Here is a 26308-nt window from a genome sequence, read left to right on the forward strand (position 1 = left end):
TGCAGAGGTGGAGACAGGCCAGAGAGAGAGGCCCAGAGACTGTACAGCCCCTGCAGTGACAGCCCCAGCACCTCCCAGAGGGAGGGACCCTCGGACTGGACCCCAGTGCACTCTGCAGAGGCGGAGACAGGCCAGAGAGAGACACCCAGAGACTGGACAGCCCCTGCAGTGACAGCCCCAGCACCTCCCAGAGGGAGGGACCCTCGGACTGGACCCCAGTGCACTCTGCAGAGGTGGAGACAGTCCAGAGAGAGACACCCAGAGACTGGACAGCCCCTGCAGTGACAGCCCCAGCACCTCCCAGAGGGAGGGACCCTCGGACTGGACCCCAGTGCACTCTGCAGAGGTGGAGACAGCCCAGAGAGAGACACCCAGAGACTGTACAGCCCCTGCAGTGACAGCCCCAGCACCTCCCAGAGGGAGGGACCCTCGGACTGGACCCCAGTGCACTCTGCAGAGGTGGAGACAGTCCAGAGAGAGACACCCAGAGACTGGACAGCCCCTGCAGTGACAGCCCCAGCACCTCCCAGAGGGAGGGACCCTCGGACTGGACCCCAGTGCACTCTGCAGAGGTGGAGACAGCCCAGAGAGAGACACCCAGAGACTGGACAGCCCCTGCAGTGACAGCCCCAGCACCTCCCAGAGGGAGGGACCCTCGGACTGGACCCCAGTGCACTCTGCAGAGGTGGAGACAGTCCAGAGAGAGAGGCCCAGAGACTGTACAGCCCCTGCAGTGACCGCCCCAGCACCTCCCAGGGGGAGAGACCCTTGAACTGGACCCCAGGACGCTCTGCAGCTGCAGGGACAGCCAGGGAGAGACTGCAACCCTCAGACTGACACCCAGAGACTGCCAGAGGGAGGGACCCTCAGACTGGACCCCAGTGCACTCTGCAGAGGTGGAAACAGCCCAGAGAGAGACGCCCAGAGACTGCAGAGCACCCAGCATCAACCAGTGAGATAGACCCTCGGACTGGACCCAAGTACACCCTGCTGCTGCAGGAACAGCCCTGAGACTCCAATCCTGAGACTGACTCCCAGAGACTGTAGAGCACTCAGCACCAGCCAGAGGGAGAGACCCTCGGACTGGACCCCAGTGCACTCAGCACAGGCAGCGACAGCCCAGAGAGAGACACACAAAGACTCCCCAACACTCTGCTTGTTTATTGTCGGCCCTTAACACAGTGTCTCAGCCTCAGGGCCCTCCTGACCGTGATCCTACCACAGTCCCTCCACCACTGGTCCCGTCCCATCTCTCCAAGACTACCTCCCCACCCTTGACTCTTGCGTTAAGATCCCCACACTCCACCCAGTGTTGCCCCCCCCCCCCCCGGGTAGCCACAGACCTCCCACGCCACCCGTCTACTACCTGCCCATCATCTGTCCAACGTCTGATAATTCATTCTTTATCTCGTATTCAGTCCAAACCTCACCTGTTCACCCATACCCTGTCCCTGACGCCAACTAACCCAAGGTCCCAACTTTCATCGAATAGACAGATTCTTTCCCTAAAGCTGTCATCAGCTTCCTGTCTCTTCCCCTCTAACCCTGACACCCCCTGGCATTGTAGTCAGGCCCAGCTCCCCATGCCTTTCGGAAGTTAACCGCTGCTGGGTGCCCATGGAAACTGCAGAGGAGGAGGAGCCACCCGCATCAGCCTACACCATGGAGAACAAGCCCATTGTGACATGTGAGTACCAGAGGAGATCACTGTAATACCAGTATAGTGGGTGGTATCTTTATACCATTGAGAGCAAGCACATACAGTAGTGCCGTTAGCACCTACTGTGGCGTGTGAGTCCAAGAGGGCTAAGTTCAGTGGGATGGTAGTTTGGGGGAAGATATCTCAATACCCCTTACTCACTTGTAGCAAAGCGGGTACTTGGGTGGTATCCATAAACTCCTTATAGCAAGTGGTACATAAGCAAAGTTCTTTAGTAATCATAAGTTCAGGTATACTAGACTCTGTAACACACCTTTTCTAGGCTTCAAACCCGAGACATTACTCCTTTTTCTTTGCATAAGGGACTTGCTGCTGTCACATACCATGTTCAAACATGATAAAAGATATGGTGTTGTTTTAATGGGTTGATGTGAATTGATTGGTGACGTTTCGGTCTTTATATTGTAAACATCCACAAGGCCATCTTCAGGACAGTGTTCATAGAAAATGACCCTTACTGGAAAAATGGGTACATATTTCATGAAGTACTCAAAGCAATAAATATGGCATCTAGAATGTTTTTAGAGACCTCCACATAAATAGATGCCTAAATAGTCAAGAAGATGGATTGAGACTAAAACGTTGACATCCTATTCACATCAGCCCATTCAAACAAAACTATAAATATTATATTTTTATACTCCTGTTCTCTAAGTTTATGCTGTAAGGCTGAGTGACACAGTACGCCACATGAGGCCTCTTGTAAAACGTTTATATATTGGTTACTTGTTGGTCTTGTATGGTGTGTCTCATATATATGTGACCCTATGTTTATCCCTTTGTTGTGTAATTACTACTAATATATATGTGTGTGTTTGTTATTAAATCATTAAATTATCAATTCTTCATACCTTAGCACAGAATATTTTCTTTTATCTGTGCCCTTATGAATTATTTATATAAACTATTGTCATTGATGCAGTCATTTTGACTGGATCTTGTTTGACTATTCTCTAAGCTAATTCTCTATTCTCTACTTTATAAGCTTTTGTTAAAAAATAATTCCATAAGGAGTCTTATTGTTTACGCCATATATCCTGCGGGCACACGGCAAATGAGACCCTTGACTGTAACTTGCTGTTATGCATTCATGGCTACGCTTCTGTTTAAACTTGTCAGTACAAGCCCTGAGTAAATCTTTTTACAGATTAAAGACACTTGCCTTTTGTAGGTCACTGTCTGTTTTCCGTTTCCTGCATAGATCCTGATTCTGGGATAGATTCTGAGAATGCAAATTCAGCCCTTTGTTGATGCACATGTGTTGAACCTGTGATACCTTTACCTGTAATGGCAGGCTGATGGGTGCTGCTTCCATGAAGTAAAGACATGGGATCCTGACTGCTTGAAATACCTTTTCTTCTCACAGTTATACCTTACTGTTCATGCAGGATGAAAGGTACACCCGCTTGTCCGCATACCCCCGTTACTTCAGTGCAATGTCTAGATACACCATTACGTCTCCCTTAATTTGTCTGACATAATGTGAACACTGCTGCAGACCGTGCCAGAACTGTTCCATGTTGATAGTGATTACTTTTGAAATACATCTTTAGGGAAACCCAAAATTGCTAACAATTGGTTAAACAAATAAGGAACTGGAGTGAAAACATCTTGCAGAAAGTCATTTTTGGAGATCTGAAAGTAACAAAACCACAGCAGGTATGGAGGTTTGCTGTGACCTCCCCTTCATAGAAAATGGGGAGTCGAAGGGCGGGAACGAAATATTGAGGGAGAGGAGACACTTCATTTTTGAAATAAAGAAGCGAGCTTCAGTGAAGGAGGTAAGGAAGATTCAAGTTATAGGACGCCCTAAACTTTGAGACATGCGGTACAGGCTGATGTGATTAGTTATCTAGGGTTGAATTTGTTTTAGGACAGTGTGGTATTGTCAAACTTTATAGAAGATCTATTTAGGGTTTGACAAATATGTATTCGCCAAAACAAGAAAGATTTTTAGGGATCTGTGTGACTGCAAATTATGATGCTCTTTATTAGTTATATTATGTCCCACCTATTAAGAAAGTAAAGTCTTGTTCTACATAATTCAGAGGGTTCTCCCCCTAGTTATAAAAGGTTGTGTTCCTTGCTAAAATTGTCCTGGTTCACACTTGTTAGCTCTGCAATATACCATGCATTTGTATGTTAAGATTAAAAGAAAATTATCTCTCTTTTTGGATATTACCTGGCCACAAAAGTGTCTCATGTTTCATCACAGAAATGAAGTCTGATAAAAGAAGATTGTGTTCCAGCAGTTTCCAATTTAAAACGACTTTTTAGCTGCCTCTGCATCATGTTGTGCCAGGTTCTGATTTGCATGTGATTTCCCTCACTCTGATAATGTTTTGATTCAATTTATGTAAGAAGTCTTCGTTAATTTAATCCCAGTGGGGTGCACAGGGATCCATAGAAAGTTAGATACAAGACGCTACAAGTATGATTTCAGAGAAATATTTTTTTCCCCGCATTTTGATAATCCTTTGTTTAATGCCAAAAAGAGTTTAGAAGTCTGTGCGCTGTTTTGTTTAACCCTTAAATTGATACGGCAGTAGTAGGATAGCAGTGTCTGCGTCATTTATAGTAGCGATTTTCTAATTGCACACTCTGGAAGCCTGTATACTGTTTTTGTATAGTACCTAAATCGTAGTTCCGATTATTTTATAATCGGATATCTGGCACCTTCACCAGTCCTGTCAAGTGTCACGCAACACGCGTGACGCTCACGCATTTCAGTGCGGTGATCCGCATGACCGCACTGAAATAAAATGTCACGCATTTTGCACCTGCTGCCAGGCGAGCCACCAACGGCGCCTGTCACTGCGCCCGTGGCTCTCTCTGCTACGAGGTGCGCCTGCTTCTATGTCCCGTAACAGTTAACCAGACTGCTGCAGCTCTCTGAGAGAGCCGGCGCTACAAATGTATCGACAGCAGCAGCTGACTGTCTGCCAGGGGCCTGTTGCCCTGGAAACAGAATGCGGCAATTGGTGCGGCTGCGGGCGGCGCGGCGCCAGCAAGGCTCATGACACAGCAGGGGGCCGGGCTGTCTGCCTGTCAGTCCCAATAACTGCAGCGCCAGAGCCAATGAATCAACACCGTGTCACCAGGGGGCCGGGATTTAATCCGGATGTGCGGCGGACTGCCGTCACGTCCGGCCGGGCCAGGAACAGGACGAAGTAAGCGGCGCGGGTGGGAGAATCAAGTGCAGGCTGCCTTGCTCACTCACAGCCTCATGGAGGTCCGGCCGCATGATCGATTGCGGCTGCCTGCGCCCGCCGCCGCCGCGGCAAACTGGCCAGCTGAGCAGAGCCCCACCAGGAGGACGATCGGCGCGGCTGCGGTGGCCGGCTGCGGGGGTGTCCGACACTCGGGAAGGGCGAGGCAGCGGCGACGAGGAGTGAGTGACAGTGTCCGACACTCGAGTGGACAGCAGGAGCTCAGCTGCTCTGCCAGGATGAAGACAGCACTCCGACATACTGGTGAGTCTCTGGTTCATTGAGGAACTCTCTTGGGGGTTCATTGACGCACTCTTGTTTTTTTTTTGAGGCAGTCTGTGAGTTCATTGAGTCATCGTCTTTGGGTGGGGGCGTTAGGGCATCTTCGGGTGATGGGAGCATTTCTTACATAATGGGGATATGGCAGTAGAGTGGCAGCAGGCAGTCTGTGCTGCACATCGTGGCTGGGCAGCAGCAGGTCAACAGATATCACATGATCACAGTAAGTGGACAGCTGAGCCCCACCACGCTGCACACGCGACACCGGTGGCACTTATTTTTAATTATGTAAATGTCAGCACGTCGTGCTACTGCTATGGTGCTTGCAACTTATAATTGTACAACAGGTAAAGGCAAATTGGAAAGGAAACCCCATGTGTTTATATCAGTGGTTGTTAGGTAGGATTCTGGAATCCATAATGTAGCAATTCGCCGCAAGGCTGGCTGTCAGTCACAGATGATTTGGTACAAAAAGTAAACATGTTCCTGCTCGTCCTTAGTTCTTGTATACTTTTATTTCCATCGCTCGTAAGTAAACTTCCATAAAAAAACATTGCAGTTGACGTTGCCTGAAACTCGGACTGGTTATAAAGAATATCTGTCACTGTACTGACATCACATTGGCCAGTTGTCAGCAGTCATTACACTCCGCAAGAGCTCAAAGAGCTGTTACTTCTTTGTTGGCGCTTGCCTCCCTTGACATGCTTTGATAAAAAAAGGCAGAAAGCCTAGTCTGTTGTGAATGTAGGAACAGTGAGTAGTTCTCAAAGAAATTGGGTACCTGTAGGCCAGCCAGAAGGTGAGACACTGTCACACAGCACCTGCGCAGAGAGGTAAGAACTCTCAGTAACCCTAATGCATTATTACAGCCCATTCCCCTTAGTCCTTCTACAAAGCACTGCGTCACCATATTCACACCTACCTGCCCGGCCGTAGCACCGTGACCTACTAACCTGAATCATGATGTGAAACAAAAAAAATTAACACAATAAAAAGCATCGATCTGCAGGGCTGCTCTGTCTGATCATCCTTCAGGAGTCAGAGACTAAGAGCCTGCTGCCTGAGTCCTGGTTTAGTTTGTTTAGCTCTGCAGCACGTGTTATCACATTACAACGTCTGAGTCTCATCTAGGGCTGTCCACTGAATAGTGGGTATTATCATCATCAAGTCGGATACTCAGCGTGGACATTTACACTCTGCAGCGTTCTTCCCATGATTAGTGTCTTTTTTTTCTGATTGTGCCCAGCCTGCCCGAAAATGTTGACTTCACAGTGGCTCCTCTGCTCACACATCCTGTTGGGGCCTACTACATATGGACTTTAAAAGAATATTATTTATTTTATGCAAATGCAATCTGTTGCATCCAGTAAGAATTTTTGTATTTGACTGTGCTTGTCAGCATATGTACACAGAACTTTTAATAAAGTACTGCTGCTGAAAAACTTAACTTGTGTAATTTCATGGTTTTGCATTCGTTTACAGTACAGTCCGGTTACAGGCAGGAGCAATAGGGTCTCCTTCCATTTCTGGTGCTCTGCAACAGTTTCAAGAAGTTCTTGGAGTTTCTTGTTGCTCAATTGGCTGTAATTTCTGCTATTTAGAAGTTTCCATTGTCTTAATTGCATGATTTTTGCTCACGAGAAAGTGTCACTCATAGTCGTTAAAATGTCACTCATAATTTCATTCAAATTTTGAAAATGTCACACATGGCAATCTGAAACCTTGCCAGCTATGCTTCACCACATTGGATGTTAGTACTATTGTGTAATAATCTCATTTGGTGAAGTTGCTTGCAGATGGGTCTCGGATCTATAATTGCTTAGGTTCACGTTCTGTTTATGTGCACAAACCCTTACTGTCCGATAACTTAATCCAATAAACAGGGCACGGAGACTGGAATATTTATCAGTTTTGGGAATGTTCAAGTGAATTTCATTTTTAACAATCTGTGTCGCTGGTTTCAGTTGCATTGTTTGTTTTACTGCAAATCGCTGCAATGACTTACCCCTCTTTATTCGTGAAGCACTTCTCCAAAGTGCCCTAGATGTTAAATAGAGTAATGTGGTGATTTTGGCGGCACATTGCCTGGACATATCCTTGTGTACATAATTACAGCTCTGAAATCTTTAACCTGTTTAGTCAACAATCAAAGGGATTTGGAGCACCCTGCTGACACGTCACAGCTGAATTACCTCATGCATCATGGTCGATGTGGTTCAATGTTGCTTGCTTCACACACAGTTCTCACAGTTTGTTGGCCAGTGCCAGTAACAGTATTCTTTTCAAGTGTATCCCCAGACACGTGTTTCTAGATTCCTCTTTCATCAGTGGGGAAAATGTTCATAGGTCGCTGGACGTGCTGCCGCAGTTTCCTCAGGGTTAGTGCCACTCTCAGCGCGCAGGTGCTCACAGAGCTCGTCAGCTCACGGCCCACGGGAGCCATCTTAAACAGTCAAAGGGATTTGGAGCACCCTGCTGACACGTCACAGCTGAATTACCTCATGCATCATGGTCGATGTGGTTCAATGTTGCTCGGCACTGGCCAAAAAACTGTGAGAACTGTGTGTGAAGCGAGCAACATTGAACCACATCGACCATGATGCATGAGGTAATTCAGCTGTGACGTGTCAGCAGGGTGCTCCAAATCCCTTTGACTGTTTAAGATGGCTCCCGTGGGCCGTGAGCTGACGAGCTCTGTGAGCACCTGCGTGCTGAGAGTGGCACTAACCCTGAGGAAACTGCGGCAGCACGTCCAGCGACCTATGAACATTTTCCCCACTGATGAAAGAGGAATCTAGAAACACGTGTCTGGGGATACACTTGAAAAGAATACTAATGTGAGAACTGTGTGTGAAGCGAGCAACATTGAACCACATCGACCATGATGCATGAGGTAATTCAGCTGTGACGTGTCAGCAGGGTGCTCCAAATCCCTTTGACTGTTTAGTCAACAAATAGAGTTGCAGTCCTCCTGTATTCTAAAGTAGCCCTCCTGTTTTCTGCATACACTTGGTAGACTTGCTGAATAAGCAAACAAAATCGATTTTATACCCATTCCTGTCACAATATCAATTATTACATAACAATGGAAAATACATAGTGTACCAACTTTTATAAAATGGGATAAGAAAAGGATAAAAGTAACATTTAAAGGCTCGATATATGTAGCTCATATAGTTGTAAGTTTAAAAACAGTTTGCAAATGTTGAAGTTAAGAATGGGAATGTAGTGTGAATTTGAACAGGGTATTATACATCGAAATGTAGCCCAGGTGGCTTAAATCAAGTCTGTGTTGTATCTTTGAGCAATCTGAAAGCAGTTGGCAAATCATAAAACTGTGTATACAGTAAGAGCTGCGTGCTGTGTTTGCGAATTGTTTCCCTATTAATGGGTTTTAAGATTAATGAATTATAAATCCTATTTATGAAGCAACGTCGATTTCTTTACATAGTAATGTACTGTCTGAAAGGAAAAAAATCGAAGCGGTACTGATGGATACAGGGATGCTGTTTCAGAGGTTAGTCGCATAGCTGGAAAAGGTCTTTTGTCTTTTTTTTTTTCTTAGTCTGCAGTCTGATGGTGTCCTGCCTGTGAGTGCACAGAGATCCACCAGAGATGGTGTTCTTGTCTGCAAGATAAGCTGGGTGCTGGTCCTGGTAGCTTTGTAAATTATGCAGCTGGTTTTGAAGACGATGTGAGTGAGTAAGGGAAGCCAGTGGAGTTCCATTAGGATGGGGGTGATGTTATATTTCTTCAGGCCCTGGATGAGATGTTCTGTAGAGTGTAGGATGCCCCCAAGGGTTGCTGGTGTGGAGTCGGGTGCCATGAAGTTGAGTGTTGCCACCATCCAGATGCGAGAGTACGAGCGCTTGAACAGCAGTTCTCAAGTTGCTTTCTGGAAGAAATGATTTGACTTACTTTAGAAAAGAAAGCTGGCACGAGCTGACTGGGAATTTTTTATTTTTTGAGCAGTATGTTTCTTAAGGGTGAGTTTGGTGTCCAGGGTAAATCAGAGTGACTTGGCATTCGGTGAAAGTTGGGTTTAAGGCCATTAAGGTTAATTTCATTGAGACAGGGCTGTACTGTATCTTCTTTATAATTCTTGGCAAATAACAGAATTTCTGGGACTTTTTACTGCTTTGGCACTGTTGAGCCGAAGCCGCGCAAGGACCACCAACCTGATAACTAGTTCAACTCATGCTGGCAGACGGTCCTTTTGCCTTTCCCAAGGCGGTGCCAGAGAATCAGGCACCGCAATGAAAATTTAAAAATGTTCCAGCACAGCATGGACGGTGACAGCTGGAAATGGGGTATGTTGTGCCCCTCTGAATGCATCCACATGGCGGGTGGGGCAGGGGGGCCCTATAGGGCACACTTTGTCCCCCCCACCACCAGCCTTTTCATGGCCGGAAGCCCACCATTAAATGGCTGGCGGTGGAGGGAACTGGTAATATGCTCAGTGGGACTGCTCCAGTCCCACTGAGCATGTTACATTGAGCCTCCGCCGTACACACCGCCAGGGAACGATGGTGCCCTGGCACAGGCAGTGGTCCATTGCTGGTAGGCCTTTAAAAGTCGTAATCTTGTTGATGGTGGACCGCCACTGCGGCACCACAGCGAGTGCAGCAGTCGGATGATCGCCGCACTCGTAATCGGGTCCCCCGTCCTGGTTGGATTGAGCTGTAGGTCACTGCCGGACATCCAGATATGGATGATGTGTAAGCAGTGTTAAAGGCATTGAATGTCTGAAACAGAGGAGAGCTTCAATCAGATTTGTTTATCATCGGCATATTGGTGAATCTTGATGCTGTTATCGGTGAGTAGTATAAGCTATAACAGTGTACCTCTTGTGCTCTTGTTTCCTAAAGATTCTAACTTGATTTAATAATTACATTGGTGTGAGTGAATGAAGCACTCAGTTGCAAAGATGTTGTATTATTTACATATATTCAAAGGAGCATGTTATTAAAGCTCCCAAATAAGTTTCAATTCACCAACTTAATTTGAGCATTGCATTTACATATAACACTTTCAATTTACCAAAACAAATATAATATCAGGAAATGTAACCGGCTTTGTGCAAATAGAATTGTGAAAATAGTGCAGTAGAGCCCAACACCAGAGGCGTGCTCGTTGTGAGTGGAAGCAATTATTAAAATCCAAATACAAAACAGTGGATCTCTCTATACACATAAACCGTATATACACCACTCTGGTATTTTGTTGCGACAAATGAGGGGTTCTGTCTTCAAGTGTGTGCGAGTTCTTCTAACCCCACTATGAATGTCCAGAGGTCAAAAATACTACTTAATTGGGGTCCGCGTGGGTTATCTTACTCCATAGGGTGAACTATTAGGGTGAATTCTTTTATTTGCAGGTCCTGTGTTCTTGGCCATCATAAGTTGATGTGTTTCGACCCCTCGCATCTTAGAGGTCTCTTCAGGATAAGGGATGGTGGGCTCACCCTAGGGAGAACCGAGTGAATCAATTATGAGTTAAGCCACCGTAAATCAATCAATCTGTTAGTCAGACCGCACTTGTAAAGCGTGACACTGTCACCTCAAGGGGTATCTTGGCGCTGTGTCTCCATCGAAGAGGCAAGTCTTGAGTCTTTTTCTGAAATCTGCCAGGGAGCGGGCTGTTCAGAGCTGGAGGGGAAGGTCGTTCCAGGTCTCTGAAACAATGTAGGAGAAGGAGTGGCCACCACTGCGATGGATTGGGGGGGGGGCGTATGTGATGGTGAGTGCAGGTGTGTAGCAGGTTGGTGGAAGTTCAGTCGGTGGTTGAGATGGGCGGGTTCTAGGTCGTGGAGGTCGTTGTAGGCATGCATGAGAATCTTGAACTAGTATCTCTTCTGGATGGGAAGCCAATGGAAGTATCTCAGGTGGGGGGTGATGTGGGTCCGTTTGTGGTGGTCCAGGATGAGTCCGGCTGCCACGTTCTGTATGGTCTGGATTCTTCAGAGGAGCTAGGTGCAAATGTCGACGTAGAATGTGTTGCCGTAGTTTAGGCGCCTGGTGACGACGGCCTTAGTGACAGTCTTTCTGGTGTTGTTTGGGATCCATCTGAAGATTCTGTAGAGCATGCGTAGTGTGTGGAAGCAGGAGGAGACTACTACGTTGACTTGTTTCATGATCAGTTGGCTGTCAAGGATGATGCAGAGGTTGCGAGCATGGTCGGTTGGCGTGGGTCAGAGTTCTGCAGGCCACCAGCTGTGGTCGCATGCAGATGTGTTCTCCCCGAAGATCAGTACATCAGTTTTGTCGGAGTTGAGTTGGAGGCAGTTGTGTCTCATCCATTTGGCTACGGTGGTCATGGCATTGTAGAAGTTGGTTTTGGCATTGGAGAGATCCTCAGTGAGTGAGAGGATTAGTTGAGTGTTGAATGTTGAAAGGTAGGGATAGGGGATTGTCAACATACTGATTCGTGAAGAATCTTAAAGGGTTTGCCTGCTTGAAAAAGAAGGGGAGGATCAGTTGTGCAATATCTCATGCTGAGTATAGTGAGAATTGTGTATCACACAGTTTGTGCATAGACATACCCAATGTATCTTGTATAGTCAAAAACTAGCCACTTCAATTCTCAGATGTGCTCCACATGTGAGGAAAGAACCTGGTCTCTCTTCATAATCACTCAGCTGAGAGATAAAAATCAAATGCTGCGGAGAAGTCCAGTCAAGGAAAGACTGTAACTGAGAACCCTCCTGAAAGGCGAATGCGGAGGATGTCGTCTTAGACAGAAACCAGCACTGATTCGGTTGCGTGTTGATAGCTCATTCAGTGATTTTTAGACAGGAAAAGTAAAATAGAAGGGAAAGGTATATGGGGCCTGCGGGACAACAAAATCCTGCAAAAATAAGAAGATTCATTTCTGAAAAGGTTGATAGCAGTCCCCAATTCAACATCCAGCACCATTTTACAGCTCAAACTAGGTGTACAACCCTTAGTAAAGATCCTAAAACAAAAATCAATGTTACTTTGGCAATTCTAGATCGTCAATAAATAAAGTTTTATTAACCCAGGACACTATCTGTGACTGCATGTCACTGGACCATTTGTATAAGATTTCGTGGCTTTCCAAGATCAGGGAATCACGCCAAATTATTAGGGACGACAACGTGCATTTGTGGGAGTCTCCAGAAGTGATAGCACGGTTCTCTAAAAAAAAAACTCCAAAGCAATTGGTCGACGAACAAAGTGAGCGAGTTCCTAATACTGGGGAGGAGACATGACCGATGGTTGCGCTTTCTTTATCCTATTCTGTCCACCAGGGATCTCAGAGCTATCTTGGTTGGGTTCATACCTCTAACCATAGATTTTTTTTAACAAGATTCCGTCCCTCCGTTTTTTAGGTCTCGCCTGTCGATGCGCATGCGCATCGAGCAAGCGAGACTATAGGGGCTCATCCACTCTTTATCCAACTTGCAAGGAATCGTGGCGATTCCTTGCAGTGCCCGTGACTTTTAAGCTCAATGCGCATGCGCATTGAGCTTAAAAGCGCGTGCACATGCCCCCAGCCGCCTGCCTTGCCTACTCTCCCGCCCCCTCACTTCTTGATTGCACGGCCGCTAGGCCGTGCCTCCCCTACTCTCCTCCTCCTACTCTGTCTGTTCCCGCACTCCTCCCACACCCCCGCTCCGCCCCCTCCCCTGCCTGCCATGTCGCGTCGCATTTCTCCTCCCCCCTCCCCCCAGCCGCCTGCCTTGCCTACTCTCCCGCCCCCTCACTTCTTGATTGCACGGCCGCTAGGCCGTGCCTCCCCTACTCTCCTCCTCCTACTCTCCTCCCCTCGCCGTCTGTTCGATAGCCATTGTTTTGTTTGTATTTCCGCCGCCAGGATATCGCTGCCTGGGTCAGCACATCGCCTGCAACGCGCTATATAAAGCCAGATTCCATTGCGAAGGCAAGGTCTGCAGGGCCTGCCCCCGTCCCGGCAGCCCAGATGTCTGCCGTCGACCTCCCAGTCACACAGCTGTGGCCTCGTCACCAAAGCAGCGTCCGGACTGAAATAGAACCACTTGAGTCCCGCCCCCTCCCATCTCCAGGCAGAGCCAAAATTGAAGACGCCCTGTTGCTCTGGGTCAAAACCGCAAAGGAATCTAAAACGTGTGCACCGTCCTGATCTGCCAGTCAGTCACATTCTAAGCACCACCTCTTGCAGTCTCTAGGCGCCGCCATTTCCACCTAGCATCATAGCTGCGCACTGTGCTGCGCTACTACAGCCCGTCTCGCATATTGCTCCACAATACGGCCACAAGACGGCGTGCACGTCCGTCTTTGTTTACCCGCTCCGCCCCCTCCCCTTCCCGCCGTCTCGCATTTCCCCTGTCGCACTTCTCCTCCCCCCTCCCCTCTCTTCCCTCCGTCTTGTTTATTGTACCCGCTCCGCCCCCTCCCCTTCCCGCCGTGTCGCATTTCTCCTCCCCCCTCCCCTCTCTTCCCTCCGTCTTGTTTATTGTACCCGCTCCGCCCCCTCCCCTTGTGTATGTTTGTCATATACTACTGGTGCAGTAGCATTTCAAGAGATGACTGGTGTAGCAGCAGTATACAAATGTTTTTATTCGTTCAAGATGGCGGCAGATTTTCACTCTCTATGATTTAATGTTTCACTTTAGTCCTACGTCTTTTTTTCACTTTCACTGCACACATGTTTTGCTTCCATGTCACGTAATACACTGGAGACACTAACGCATCGGTTGCACTCAATCACCGAGTTGTCCAGCACACGAGGGATACTTTTTGCGGCACGGTCCGATAAGTTTATGTGCTCTTTAGTTAAGGCACGATCGCAATGAGTGAGCGAAAGGTTTCATGGTTACTTCTTTTTCACAGCACAAGACACGGTTCACCTAAAGGCCAGCTACTTACACTTTTTTAAAAGAACCGGCGAATTTAGCGGGTGGTGTTCATCCGCATGCTTTAACATTTCGGTAAGCCTTTGTGTATACATAAGCATGGCCGGAGTCTCACATTTTTACTGGGCATTGTATCGAGGGGAATTTTACTGTATCTCTCTTTGCTTTTTGAAGTTTGTGGTGGACTTTGCGAAATATAATACATTTATTTAGCACAAGCATTTGGGCACTAAATAGGTCTCCAGGATTCCTCGTACAATTAAGTAAGAGGCTGATTTTATGTGACTTCTCACGTGTTTAGTTTAGCCAGTGAAGACCACAGTAATTACGCATGTTTCATGCTTTTTTCTCAGACAGGATTCCCTGGTTTTAAAAGCAATCCTGAGTTACAGGACAGTGATAATTTGAATGGGCAATCAACCTGACATTAACCTAATTGCACTCACCCTCAACCACTCACCCTCACTCACCCTCACTCACCCTCACTCACCCTCACTCACCCTCAACCCATCACCCTCACTCACCCTCACTCACCCTCACCCTCACTCACCCTCAACCCCTCACCCTCACTCACTCACCCTCACTCACCCTCAACCCCTCACCCTCACTCACCCTCAACCCCTCACTCACCCTCAACCCCTCACCCTCACTCACCCTCACCCTCAACCCCTCACTCACCCTCAACCCCTCACCCTCAACATCAACCCCTCACCCTCACTCACCCTCACCCTCACTCACCCTCACTCACCCTCACTCACACTCACCCTCACTCACCCTCACCCTCACCCTTACTCACCCTCACTCACCCTCACCCTCACTCTCACTCACCCTCAACCCCTCACCCTCACTCACCCACCCTCACCCACCCTCACTCACCCTCACTCACCCTCAACCCCTCACCCTCACACAGTGGAATAGGTCTCGGAGCATTTGAGTTAGAGCTTTTAGAAATGTTTATGGTTTTTTTTTTAATTCTTTAGCATTGGCTACAGGAAACAAAAATGCTAAAGATTTACAAAAAAACCCATAAACAATTCTAAAAGCACTAACTCTAATGCTGCGAGACCTATTGCATTTCCAATGCTTGTCCTCACTTGGTTGCATTTCCTACAGGCACCAACCGGGTACATAAAGACAATAAACTCCCTGTGTTAATGAGACACCTCAAGCTACTTTACACATGACTATTTTATGCAAGTTCTATCTTGAAGGCAGAAAAACGTATCGAAGGCTTTTTTTTTCTAAGTGAAGGCTTGTTTACAAATAAAACAGCTTATCAATACTTGATGGAAATGAACGATACAAAGACCTTTTTGTTACAGCGTCTTTCCTAGCTTAAGCAATTAAAACAAGAAAAGCACTCCGGATCACTTGATAACTGAGGGTTGTATTGATTAGGGCATGACGCATAGGCCTCTCTTGCCCTGTTTTAAGTTTGCTGCATCTCTTTTAGATTACCGTGCTTATTTTGAATGTGTTTTATCTTTTTTAAATCAAATAATATTGGAAGAATTTTTATTTATGTATTTGTCATAATGTTGTACTAAATGCTTTACTATGTGCTTTTATGGCCATGTTGACATGTGCCGAATAAAGATTATTGGATTTGATTCTGAAAAGAGAAAGAAATTGATGATTGTAGTGAAAAGTGTGTTCCTCCGAAGACTTTTTAAAATGAAGCTAAAGTATAGGCTAGCTCTTGTGTTGATACGCTTTTCAGATGGAACAAAACTACCTGTATAAAATAGAGTGGTGTTAAAGGTCAAAGGCACCGCTGCAAGCGATTGGAGCTAGCTGGGTTTTTAGATCGAAAATGGACTGTTACTGTATCATGATGTAGTTCCTTTCAAAAGGCGTATCTTCAGCTGTTTCATAAATTGGAGCAGGGCTAGTCCTGATGACGATGTCTTTCTAAATCGTGGGTGCATAGATGAGGCCTGTTGGCTTGTTTTTTCATTTTTACACTTCTTGATGGCCATTCTGGTGGTGTCATGCCTGTAGGTGTGTAGAGAGCCACCGGAAATGGTAGGTTTGTCAGCCACACAGGCAGAGGTGTCGGTCTTAATGTCTTTATTGATAATGCAGTTGGTTTTGAAGATGGTGTGGGCAGGCAAATCGAGCCAGTGGAGTTCCTTCGCAATAGGTGTGATATAGTGATCTTTCTTCAGGACTTTGACGAGGCCTACTGCGGCACGTAGGATGCATTTCAGGGGGCAGGGAAATGTAGAGTTTCTCCGACCCTGTAACAGGTGCATTCCAGTGGCAAGAGAACAAGGGCTTGAACCGCAGTTCTGAAGTTGATTTCTTGGAAGAATACTTCCTCTTTAGCAGAGAAAGATGGTACCAAACTGTCTTGGTTTTGTAGGCTGTGTGTTACTTGTGGGTAAGATCACTGTCCAGGGCCTATCTGAATGACTTGGCATTAGTTGGATGTTGCCATTTGAATCCGTTCCCGTGCTTGGCGTTGAGCCAGCTCTTACGTGGCTACATGAAAAACCAAAAACACACAAACGGTGATGGGAGGAATGCTTGCCACTGGAAATTGCAGCTGGTAGCATTTCATCCCTTGTTCTTTTGCCCACCATGCCATCCCAGTTTAGATCCAGCCGTATGCAAATGAGTCTTGACCTTGCCCCAGTAGGAAGACCCCAGCCCATGTCACTTCTGAACCGGACCAAATGCAACCCAAGAAAACTGCGACTTCAGCATGTGCTTGGTGTGACCCAGGCTGGTTTCCAGTAGACCTTGGCATCTTTGTGCCTTTCTTGAGCAGACAATAACCCAGCTTTGTCATTGTGTTTAATAAATGAGCACAACCCGTTTTTAATTTAAACACTAGTTTCTGCCAGCCTCCTTATTGTGCTTCCAAATCCGTTTTCATTTGGCTCTCGCTGTTGAGAGCATCCACCAAGACTAAATATATTTCTCAGAAACAGCAGACTTTTGTTTGATTAAATTCTTAAATAAATGTAAATTTGATTGGGCACTAAAAATGTAAAACATTTTAATAACCTTGATTTTCTTTAGAGATGCGTTTACAGATATAGTGAGCACCACTAGCGAGTACATTTGTCTTTTATTCACAATATCTGTTACAGTGCATATGGAATCCAAGCTGTCGAGACCAGTACGTCGGGTATGGGACCTTATCCTGACCATGAGCTTCCCTTACAGTTCTGCTTTCTTTGGCAGTGAGATTGTAACCGCTCACTGAAGGACTTGTTCCCCTAACCTGATGAAGTATTTGATCTCATCAAGTCACTCCCTTGGTGTTCACTCCAGAGAGGTTGTGCTCTCTTTATTAAAGGAATTTCTGCTGTACATTTATGGTTTCCAGTGCAGGCTTCACAGCAAAAAAACTAGCTGTTTTATCATGGACCTAGGAGTATGCAGGCATAAAAATGTTAAGATGGCCTGATGATTCAGAAAGCTTTTTCATGCAAATAAATTACTCCGACATCCTGATCCACAAAAGTGTGATTTGCAGACATTCCATCCAAATCATGGCTACAGAAGGAGGCAGCCCTCCAGTGGGGCAGATTATCCCCTGTTGTACATTTTAGGGTTCATCTGGGATTGGGGCGTTCTGTGGGAAGTGCACCTGAAAGAAAGCGGTGACCACACACTGATATTAGTATTTATTCACAAACTTTGTGAAAATATTTGACCACTTTGGACTTTCACTCTTGTGAAAAGCAAATTCGTTTTTTGGTATGCAAAAGATCCTACCCCCTAGATTTTATGGGAGATTAGAGAAAAGTGTTTCTTAACCTAGAAATGCTTTCCTAATGAAGAAACACTATCCAGCCAGTGATCCTCCAAGTGAAGTATCGCCATGCAGCCACTCCACCTGGAAGTACAATGATCTGAGTAGAGTTCTGTTAATCCATCCAAAATCTGTGTATGATTAAAAGTGTGTGAGTCTTTACTGTGAGGAGTTAGCCTGTCATATGATGTCCACTATTCTAGTGGGCACCTTGCACCAGTCTGATCGACCCTTATTGATGGGGGTTGTAAAGTCAACCTTCTAGACAAGCTATCCTAGTGGTAGCATGGACCAGCAGTCTTAGGCTAAAGCTTCAGAGAGCATGTGAAGCCAGTTGTTTTACCAATTATAATCCCTTGAATACCAAATGAAAGGACACCACACACGGTATATATCAAATATATATGTATTTATTTCTAACACAACCCCTCTGCACTCTTTATGAGGTCCGAGGTAAAGTACATCACAAGTTACTTAATTAGCATATGATAAGTTGCACACATAGAGTTTTGCCCTAGTGGCCTCACAAACCATATACTAAGAAAGTGAGGCCTAGGGAATCGCTGGGGTTACACTAAACAACCAAATGTTAGGAAGTAGGAGGTCCACGGGAGACGTGTGCAGTGTCTTAACACAGTCGCGAGTTACCATTGACTTATAATGGAGAACGTAAGAGTTACAAAGTTACTGTTTTAGGGCACTTCCGGATGGACTACGACAAAACCCATTTAGACTAGGACACTTCGAGAGTCAAGACCCAGGGGAGTACCGGAGTACTCGTGTTGCCTCACCCAGGGAAGCCGGGTGCATTGGTACCTTTTGGTGTCGGGTTTCGTCGATGCTTTCAATGGAGATCTGCAAAGAAGTGCTGCAGGCGACCCAGAGGAAGAGTGTCCGGGTGGATCCAAGGGTGGATTGAGGAACTGAAGAACCTGAAAGCAGAAGGGACAGAGTCTGGGTCACTAGCCAGTGACCCGGAAGGTACTAGGCGATGTCGCGATGATCTCAGGTGAAGAGGTGAAGCTTGTCTATGCAGTCACGAGGACCATGAGGTGTCGACGACAACCAGGATCTGGGTTCGAGCTGTCCCCGAAGGATCTAGTTGACTGCGGTGTCGGTATCTGGATTGGACCCAACAAGCCTTGGCAAACCCCACCCACGCAGGAAGTGAAGATTGACTTCGGTGCAGACCAGCAAGGTCTGGGTAGCTTCTCCTTTGCAGGGAAGCTGGAGCAAGCCTGAAGCAACCAGGAAAGCAGTTTGGATTCAAAAGAAAGTCTTTAGAGGGCTAACTAGCCAACGGACTAGCAACCGGGAAGACGCGTTGAGCTGAAATGCAAGAGCGGGCCCCATGCGGCACTCGTGAAGTGTGGAGGGCTGAGCTTCGGTGGAAATGGTGCTTGAGTCTGGGGGCTCCTCGTACCCCAATGCACAACTTCGAGTTACCTCAGGAGTCGATGCAGTTAGCAAAATGCAGGATGTCCAGGGTGTCCGGTCCCACGTCTCTCTTGTCCGTCACGGGTCTCCGCTTTGCTGTAGAAGTGGGTCGGAGTCAGAGAAGTCTGGAAGTTCAGGTCCTGCGTCGCTGAGTCTTCGGGTTCCGGCGGGAGCGTCGACAAAGCAGACCGGCAAATCACTGGTGGTGCCTGTTTGCACTCCTTGACCACAAGGGAGATGTCTTCCGACTTCTAATCCGAATAGAATGTCGAAGGTCCAAGAGTTCCGTATCAAAGTTTCGTTCCAGGATAATCTAAAGTCCTGGGGACACAGCTCCTATACTTATACTAGCAAAAGTGGCTGGATTACCTGCTAGGTCCCTCCTATGGGTGGACCTGGGAAGGGGTTGGTTACACCCCTTTCCCATTGTCCAGTTTCGCGCCAGAGCGGGGCTGGAGTGCCCCAGCAACTGGTTTGAACCGGGCTATGCATGGAGCACCTTGTGTCTCAAAAAGCATCTGCTGATGCGTCCCTCCCTGCCCCCAATACACATCTGCCTATCTGGGGAGGTGCTGGCACCTCCCTGGACAGGAAACCTATTGTCCAGGCCTCCCCTGCCGGAGTTTCGTCCAGCACCAGGAGGTCAGACTTGTGTCTGTGGCAGCAGCATCCATTTTGTGATGCTGGGGCTTTGTTTAACTTTAACTGGGTAAAGCAGTAACTACATGTCTTCTCCCTCTAGAAGGGTGGAATGCTACCCCCGCCATCAGAACTGGTGGGGTGGGGGGGGGGGGTAGTATTCCAAAGTGTTTGACACCTTACACGACATGTTTTGATAAAGCCAAACCAAAGTTAGCAAAAACCGCGAGGATTATAAGGCACTTATATGGTATGGCTATATCATAGAACAGCTATAAGGAGATGGTTCCGAAAGCTGCAGAGGGGCTCATCTCATGCTAAGGCACCCTCTCGCCAAAACCAAGCACTCTGCCTTCAGGATCGATAAGGCCTGCCATAGGAGTGACTTATAGGTTACTGTGTGTCTATATATAAGGTAGGTATAGATATACTATAGCTAAGTAAGGGGTGATTACACCACCTTACCCAAGCTGAGTGATCAGCCTGTGGTATCAGTTTAGATGGCCAGCCAGGGGTGGCACAATACATGCTGCAGCCCCTGGTAGGCCTTGGATGCACATATGCCCTGGGTACCTATGGTACACTATACAGGGGCTCACGAAGGTGACCCGCCATCCAATCTGGTATGTACCTAAAGTACATGGTATCAATTTAGAGAGAGAATAGCTGGGCTGTGGGTCTGATTAGCAGGCCCACAGCCCCAATAAAGTCGAAAAACCAGAAAATGTTAGCAAAAAAATGGGGGTGACCATAGGAAGCAGACCCTACATTTACCAAAGTTAGGAACCTTCTACTCTTGGTGATTGCAAAGTGTCCTGTTAACTGGGTATTTCCTATTGTTACATTAAAACGACATCTGCAGGAAGGTAAGCCTCGTGGACTATTTTCAAGGCAACAAATGGCCCTTCCTAGAGAAGTACTGTGGCAAGAAAACGATTGCAGATACTGATTATCCTCCGAGTAAACAGTCCGCGTTTGCAAAGGGCCTCACACATGCTGTCGTTGGAGGAGAGAGCGCGGCTCATTATATACGAGGCATCACAACCATATGCATCTTTCCACTTTAAAGTCAGAATAGATCCTCAAAGATGGAAGTGATGTGGGAATTGTTTCTGCAGTCCTCCCAGCAGTTAGTGCAGCGGCTTCTAGGTCTCACGCCAAGGAGACGTTACAGCACCTGAGATTGTGACTCTCCTTTTATCCTCCTCTTCGAGCATGAACTTCTAGTTTCTTTCAGCTTCCAATTCTCAACTCTGCCTGCCTGCCTGCAGCACCACTTTACTGTCAGTCCAGGTAGTTTGACAAGTGGAGGTAAAGCTGCCTACATTCCTTACTCTCGTCCAATCAAAGTCCTGCTCCGGTAGCCCCAGCTGCCTCTAGTGCCTAGATACATGTACACGTTTAGCCAGTCTGACCTCTGCTTGCACCCCACTCCTCCTGAGGTTGCCTTTGCAAGCTGCCATTCACAGCTCCCCAGCAGTTATGGTAAATTATACATTGAAAGGGAAGGACTGGTATTTATTAATGCAGAAGTACTTAAGTGCTTGTATCGACCAATGCAAGACAGAGTGGCATTTCATATCCCTTCCCCCACCCCTGGTCTGGGTCTGTATTTAGCGATTGGTAAACTCCACCCAAAAAGCTCAGATGTGGAGTAAGACAGTCCTGCAGATGTCCCAGATGGATCTACCAGCTCTTTCTCTTGTCGTTGTGTACAAAGGGCCTTCTCTGCCTGGCCCACTACATACCCTTGCCACATGGCTTGATCTTCGCAAGGCCATCTGGCTATTGCTCCTTCTACCGCCATAGAAGACAGACGAGTTCTAACCCCTACGTAGGCTGTGTAAACCCATGTCTTAGAAATAATGTTTCCCGCAGAGAGACATTTTCTATTTCACATATATTCCTCTTTAAGAGGATGAAACTCGCTTCTCAACTTTGATATTCGCATCTGTTTGGGGTCTGCTTACCTTAGATATCTTAGATAAAAATGGCTAAAGCAAGAGTTGATTTAAGTAATAAAGTGCACAATCATGAGCTCTGTTCACATACAAGAAAGTATGTGCATTTGTTGTTCATGTTACAAAGTGCATAAAATTCAAGTTTGGCGAGGAAACCTCCCTGAGCAAAAGAAAAACCCAAAAGCGGTGTTTGTGAGCGTATAGTAGGGCAGACTTCCTACGAATGTAAGGCGCAACAGTGCTGCGTTTGCAGTGTGCACACTACAAGGACAATGATTATTCAAGATTTTCTTAGCTGCACTCTGGTTGTCTTATGTAAACCATCATGCTGTACCAAGCTTCAGTTCTCGTGACCTTCTACAGACCATCCCACTGCATTCTCCTGCCCTTCTACAATCCATCAAGCAATGCTGAACTGCTCGCTCGTTTCCTTCTACAGAATATCCAGCTGTTCTTCGATGTATTCTTTCTTTATAGTGGACTCTTGAAAACCATCAAAATGCAAGGAGCTGCACTCGCCCCTCTTTCTGTAGACTATCCAGCTGTTCGGAGATATATTCTCTCTTTATATTGAACTCTTGCAAACCATCAGAATTTAATAAACCACACTCACCCCTCCTACTGTAGATTGGTCAGATGTTCTGAGCTGCACTTTCCGGGTCTTCTACAATCCATTGAGAAGGGCTCTACTGCACTCTCCTAGCCGCCTAGATAGACTGTCTAGTGGTTCTGATTGCTATACTCCTGTCCATTGATGGGGTCCAGTTGTTCAGTGCCGCACACTCCTGGCATGCTGCAGACCGTAACCGTTTTGAGTTGCAGTCTCCTAGTTCCACAGACTGTCCAGCTGTTTTAAGCCTCACTGTCCTGTCTTGCAAATTAGCCACTTACTAATAGCAGCATTCTCCTGGCCTTCTACATACTGTCAAACTCTACTGAGCTTCACTATCCTTCCCTACAGAGTGACCAGCTTCCCTCCCCACTCCTGTATTCACCTATTCTCAGCAGTACTCGGCTAGCCTTCTATAAACTGCCCGTTTGCTGTAGTCTTCTGTGCCACAGACCGCCCACCTGTTCTGAGCTGAGCATCCCTGCCCTCCATATCTTTATTCTCTTGTTCTGAGCTGAGCATCCCTGTCCTCCCTATCTTTATTCTCTTGTTCTGAGCTGAGGATCGCTGCCCTCCCTATCTTCAGTTCTGAACTGCACTCTTCTGGCCTTCTATAAACTGCCCAGTTGCAAGCTGTAGTCTTCTGTACTACAGATAGCCCGGCTGTTCTGAAGATACCTGCCCTTCTGTATTTATTCTATTATTCCGAGCTGCACTCTCCTGGCTTCTGCAAGTAGTCAAGCTGTTTGCGGTTGCACTCTCGTCTTTCTGTAGACTGTTCAACTGTTCTTTGATGCACTTTCCTGGTCCTCTGTGAATTCCCAGCTCTTTCAGAGCTGCGCTCTACTGTACTACTTATATTTATTCCTCTGTCCAGGGCTGCTAGCTTCTGCCGTGGGTAGCTTTCGTCTCCTCTGATCGGTTCTCTGTTCCACTCTTTTATTCTCCTTTCCAGAGCTGCTAGCTTCTACCCTGGTTATCTTTCTCCTCTCTGATATGTCCTCTGTTGTTCCACTCTTTTTTTCCCCTTTCCAGAGTTGCTAGATTCTGCCCTGGTTAGCTTTCGTCTCCTCTGATCTGTCCTCTGTTCCCCTCTTTAATTCCCCTTGCCAACGTTGCTAGCTTCTGCCCTGGTTAGCTTTCGTCTCCTCTGATCTGTCCTCTGTTCCCCTCTTTAATTCCCCTTGCCAACGTTGCTAGCTTCTGCCCTGGTTAGCTTTCGTCTCCTCTGATCTGTCCTCTGTTCCCCTCTTTAATTCCCCTTGCCAACGTTGCTAGCTTCTGCCCTGGTTAGCTTTCGTCTCCTCTGATCTGTCCTCTGTTCCCCTCTTTAATTCCCCTTGCCAACGTTGCTAGCTTCTGCCCTGGTTAGCTTTCGTCTCCTCTGATCTTTCCTCTGTTCCCCTCTTTAATTCCCCTTGCCAACGTTGCTAGCTTCTGCCCTGGTTAGCTTTCGTCTCCTCTGATCGGTCCTCTATTGTGCCACTCTTTTATTCCCCAGTTCAGAGCTGCTAGCTTCTGCCCTGGGTAGCTCTAGTCTCCGCTCGGATTTGTACTCTGTTGTTCCCCTCTTTTATTCCCCTGTTCAGAGCTGCTAGCTTCTGCCCTGGTTAGCTTTTGTCTCCTCTGATCGGTCCTCTGTTGTTCCCCTCTTTTATTCTCCTCTTCAGACCTGTTGGCTTCTGCCTTGGTTAGCTTTTGTCTCCTCTGATCGGTCCTCTGTTCCCCTCTTTTATTCTCCTCTTCATACCTGCTAGCTTCTGCCCTGGTTATTTTTGATCTCCTTTGATCTGTTCTCTGTTGTTCCCCACTTTTATTCCTGTTACAAATGGGATTTCTGGTTGGCTAAGGCTTGCGCCAAAGCCAGGCAGAAACCACCATTCCTAAGTTAGGGTAAGGAAGTCACCCGCCAAGGCCACCCCTGCTCACCCCCTTGGTAGCTTGGCACGAGCAGTCAGGCCTATCTCGGAGGCGATGTGTAAAGCATTTGCGCACGCACCCACCAGCAACAACCTCCAGGGCCCCCCACAAAAGGAACTCCACACAAGGTATATATAAAAATAGCCTTTGTATTTAAAAACACATTAGCTAGGAACACACACTTTACAATGTGCCAGAGGCACGGGCAGAATTTACAGGGGACTATGTACAGGACAGGGCCATGGGACCACTGCCAGGAATATGCACTTGGTAGAACTAGCATTAGAACATACAACAACCAGAACCGTCATACATGATGCATAGGATATTCAGGAGGGAAAAAGGACAAGGCACATAACGCATCAGAAGCACCTTCAGAGGTGCAGCACAGAATAATTCTCAGGAATCACATTTAACATGAGCTCATAACTTTCACCAGGCCAACTGTCCTCTCTGGGGCTAGGACGCCCAATGTCGCAATGTCAGGACAGGCTGCAGGTAGCCAAGAACAAACCTAAACGTGGATGCTGCCTACGAAGTGCTGGGCAGCTGTAGATGATGGGGCCAACGTGGGAGCCTCGCAGGCTCTGAACAACTGAAATGCCCCCTGAGCCTCGGGGGCTCCTCAATATAACAGTGGGCCCTGGAGCCTCTCCGGGCTCGACAACAACGATGCTGGGGCCGAGCTTCGCAGGCTCGGAAGGACAAATGACGACGGTGGAGCCTCTCGGGGCTCGAGAAACAACTAGGCCGCCTTAGAGCCTCTCGGGGCTCTGGACCAATGTGGGGCCTCCGTTGGAGTCCCTCCCGGGGGACTCTGGAACAACTGGGGCCCCGGGGAGCCTCTCGGGCTCGGGGTTCGAGGTAGGGGGTAGGCGGAGTCCCTCTCGGGGGACTCGGCATCACTTGAGGCCCCATGGGCCTATTAGCACCACAAGGGACTCGCTCTGAAGGGGAGGGGCGTGCACCGGCAATGTGCCCCGACGCCCCTCCTCTCCTTCTCTGCACTCACCAGGTCTGACAGCAACGGTGTCGCGGCCTCTTCGCGCTCTCCGGGGCTCTCCCTCGCTCTTGGGAGACCTGGGGGGGGGGGCGGCGGCTTCTCTCGGGCCATGCAGGAACGCGGAGTAGGCTCCCGCCCATTCCTGCTTCTTCTTCGCTCTGTGGGCGGAACCTCGGAATCTCCTCGGGCCGGCAGCCAATCACGGCACGGCACGGGGAGTCACGTCCCAAGGGAATCCCGGGCCGGTGACCAATCCCAGCGCGGCCCTGGGAAGTGCGTCACGAGGGGTCCCGGGCCAGCGGCGGTGAACTCGGGGGGGGGGGGGGTGGGGGGGATGACGAGGGGTAGGCTCCCTTGGAAATATGATAAATAAGAAATCAAGCGAGGTAGGCACTCGCTGGGGGCCCAGAGACCTTCACAAGAACGGGGCAAATGCCGGAAGGGCACCGGCTGAGAAAAACAGCGCTCCAAAGCGCTAGGCACACAAATAGTGCTCTCAAGCGCCCAGGGTCAACGGAGAGCGCTCTCAGGCGCTAGGGCAACAGCAAGCACCAAAGTCCTTCAGGGGTCCAGGACCTCAGCAGTCCAGGGGCCGGGCAGGGCCCGGGGAGGCAAGCCTTCCCCCGGGCCCAAGCAGCAACACGCCCCTGGTAGATTCGAGTTGGGAACAAGAACCTTTTAGAAGAGGTCACAGCCTCTTTTTATACATGAAATTCCTTTGTCTAAAGGTGCAGGGTGGGGGAGAAACCAGTCGCAGCTGGTTTTGGGAGTACTTTGTTTTCCCCAGCCACCCTTTCCATTCACCAGGCAGGCTAGGGTCATCCGTCGCACCACAGGGGGCGGAGCCAGCATTGTTTGGGAAAAGTCCAGCCCTATTCAGGACCCAGGCGCAGCCCCTCCCTCACATCAG

The 26308-nt window shown here is 47.8% G+C and overlaps 1 protein-coding gene across 2 annotated transcripts in view; it reads left to right on the forward strand.

Annotated features, from left to right (window-relative positions):
* Window positions 1–817: 817 nt before the first annotated feature.
* Window positions 818–26308, forward strand: part of TRAPPC10 (trafficking protein particle complex subunit 10) — a 316755-nt gene continuing 291264 nt past the window's right edge. For both annotated transcript variants that reach the window (XR_013599693.1, XM_078656407.1), the window contains exon 1: window positions 818–1687. Coding sequence is in view for 1 of the 2 variants with exons in the window: in XM_078656407.1 (XP_078512533.1) it covers window positions 1618–1687 (70 nt within the window). In the remaining variant the exon portion in view is untranslated. The remainder of the gene's footprint in view (window positions 1688–26308) is intronic.

The sequence above is a fragment of the Lissotriton helveticus genome, chromosome 8, assembly GCF_964261635.1.
Source record: "Lissotriton helveticus chromosome 8, aLisHel1.1, whole genome shotgun sequence".
Taxonomy (NCBI): domain Eukaryota; kingdom Metazoa; phylum Chordata; class Amphibia; order Caudata; family Salamandridae; genus Lissotriton; species Lissotriton helveticus.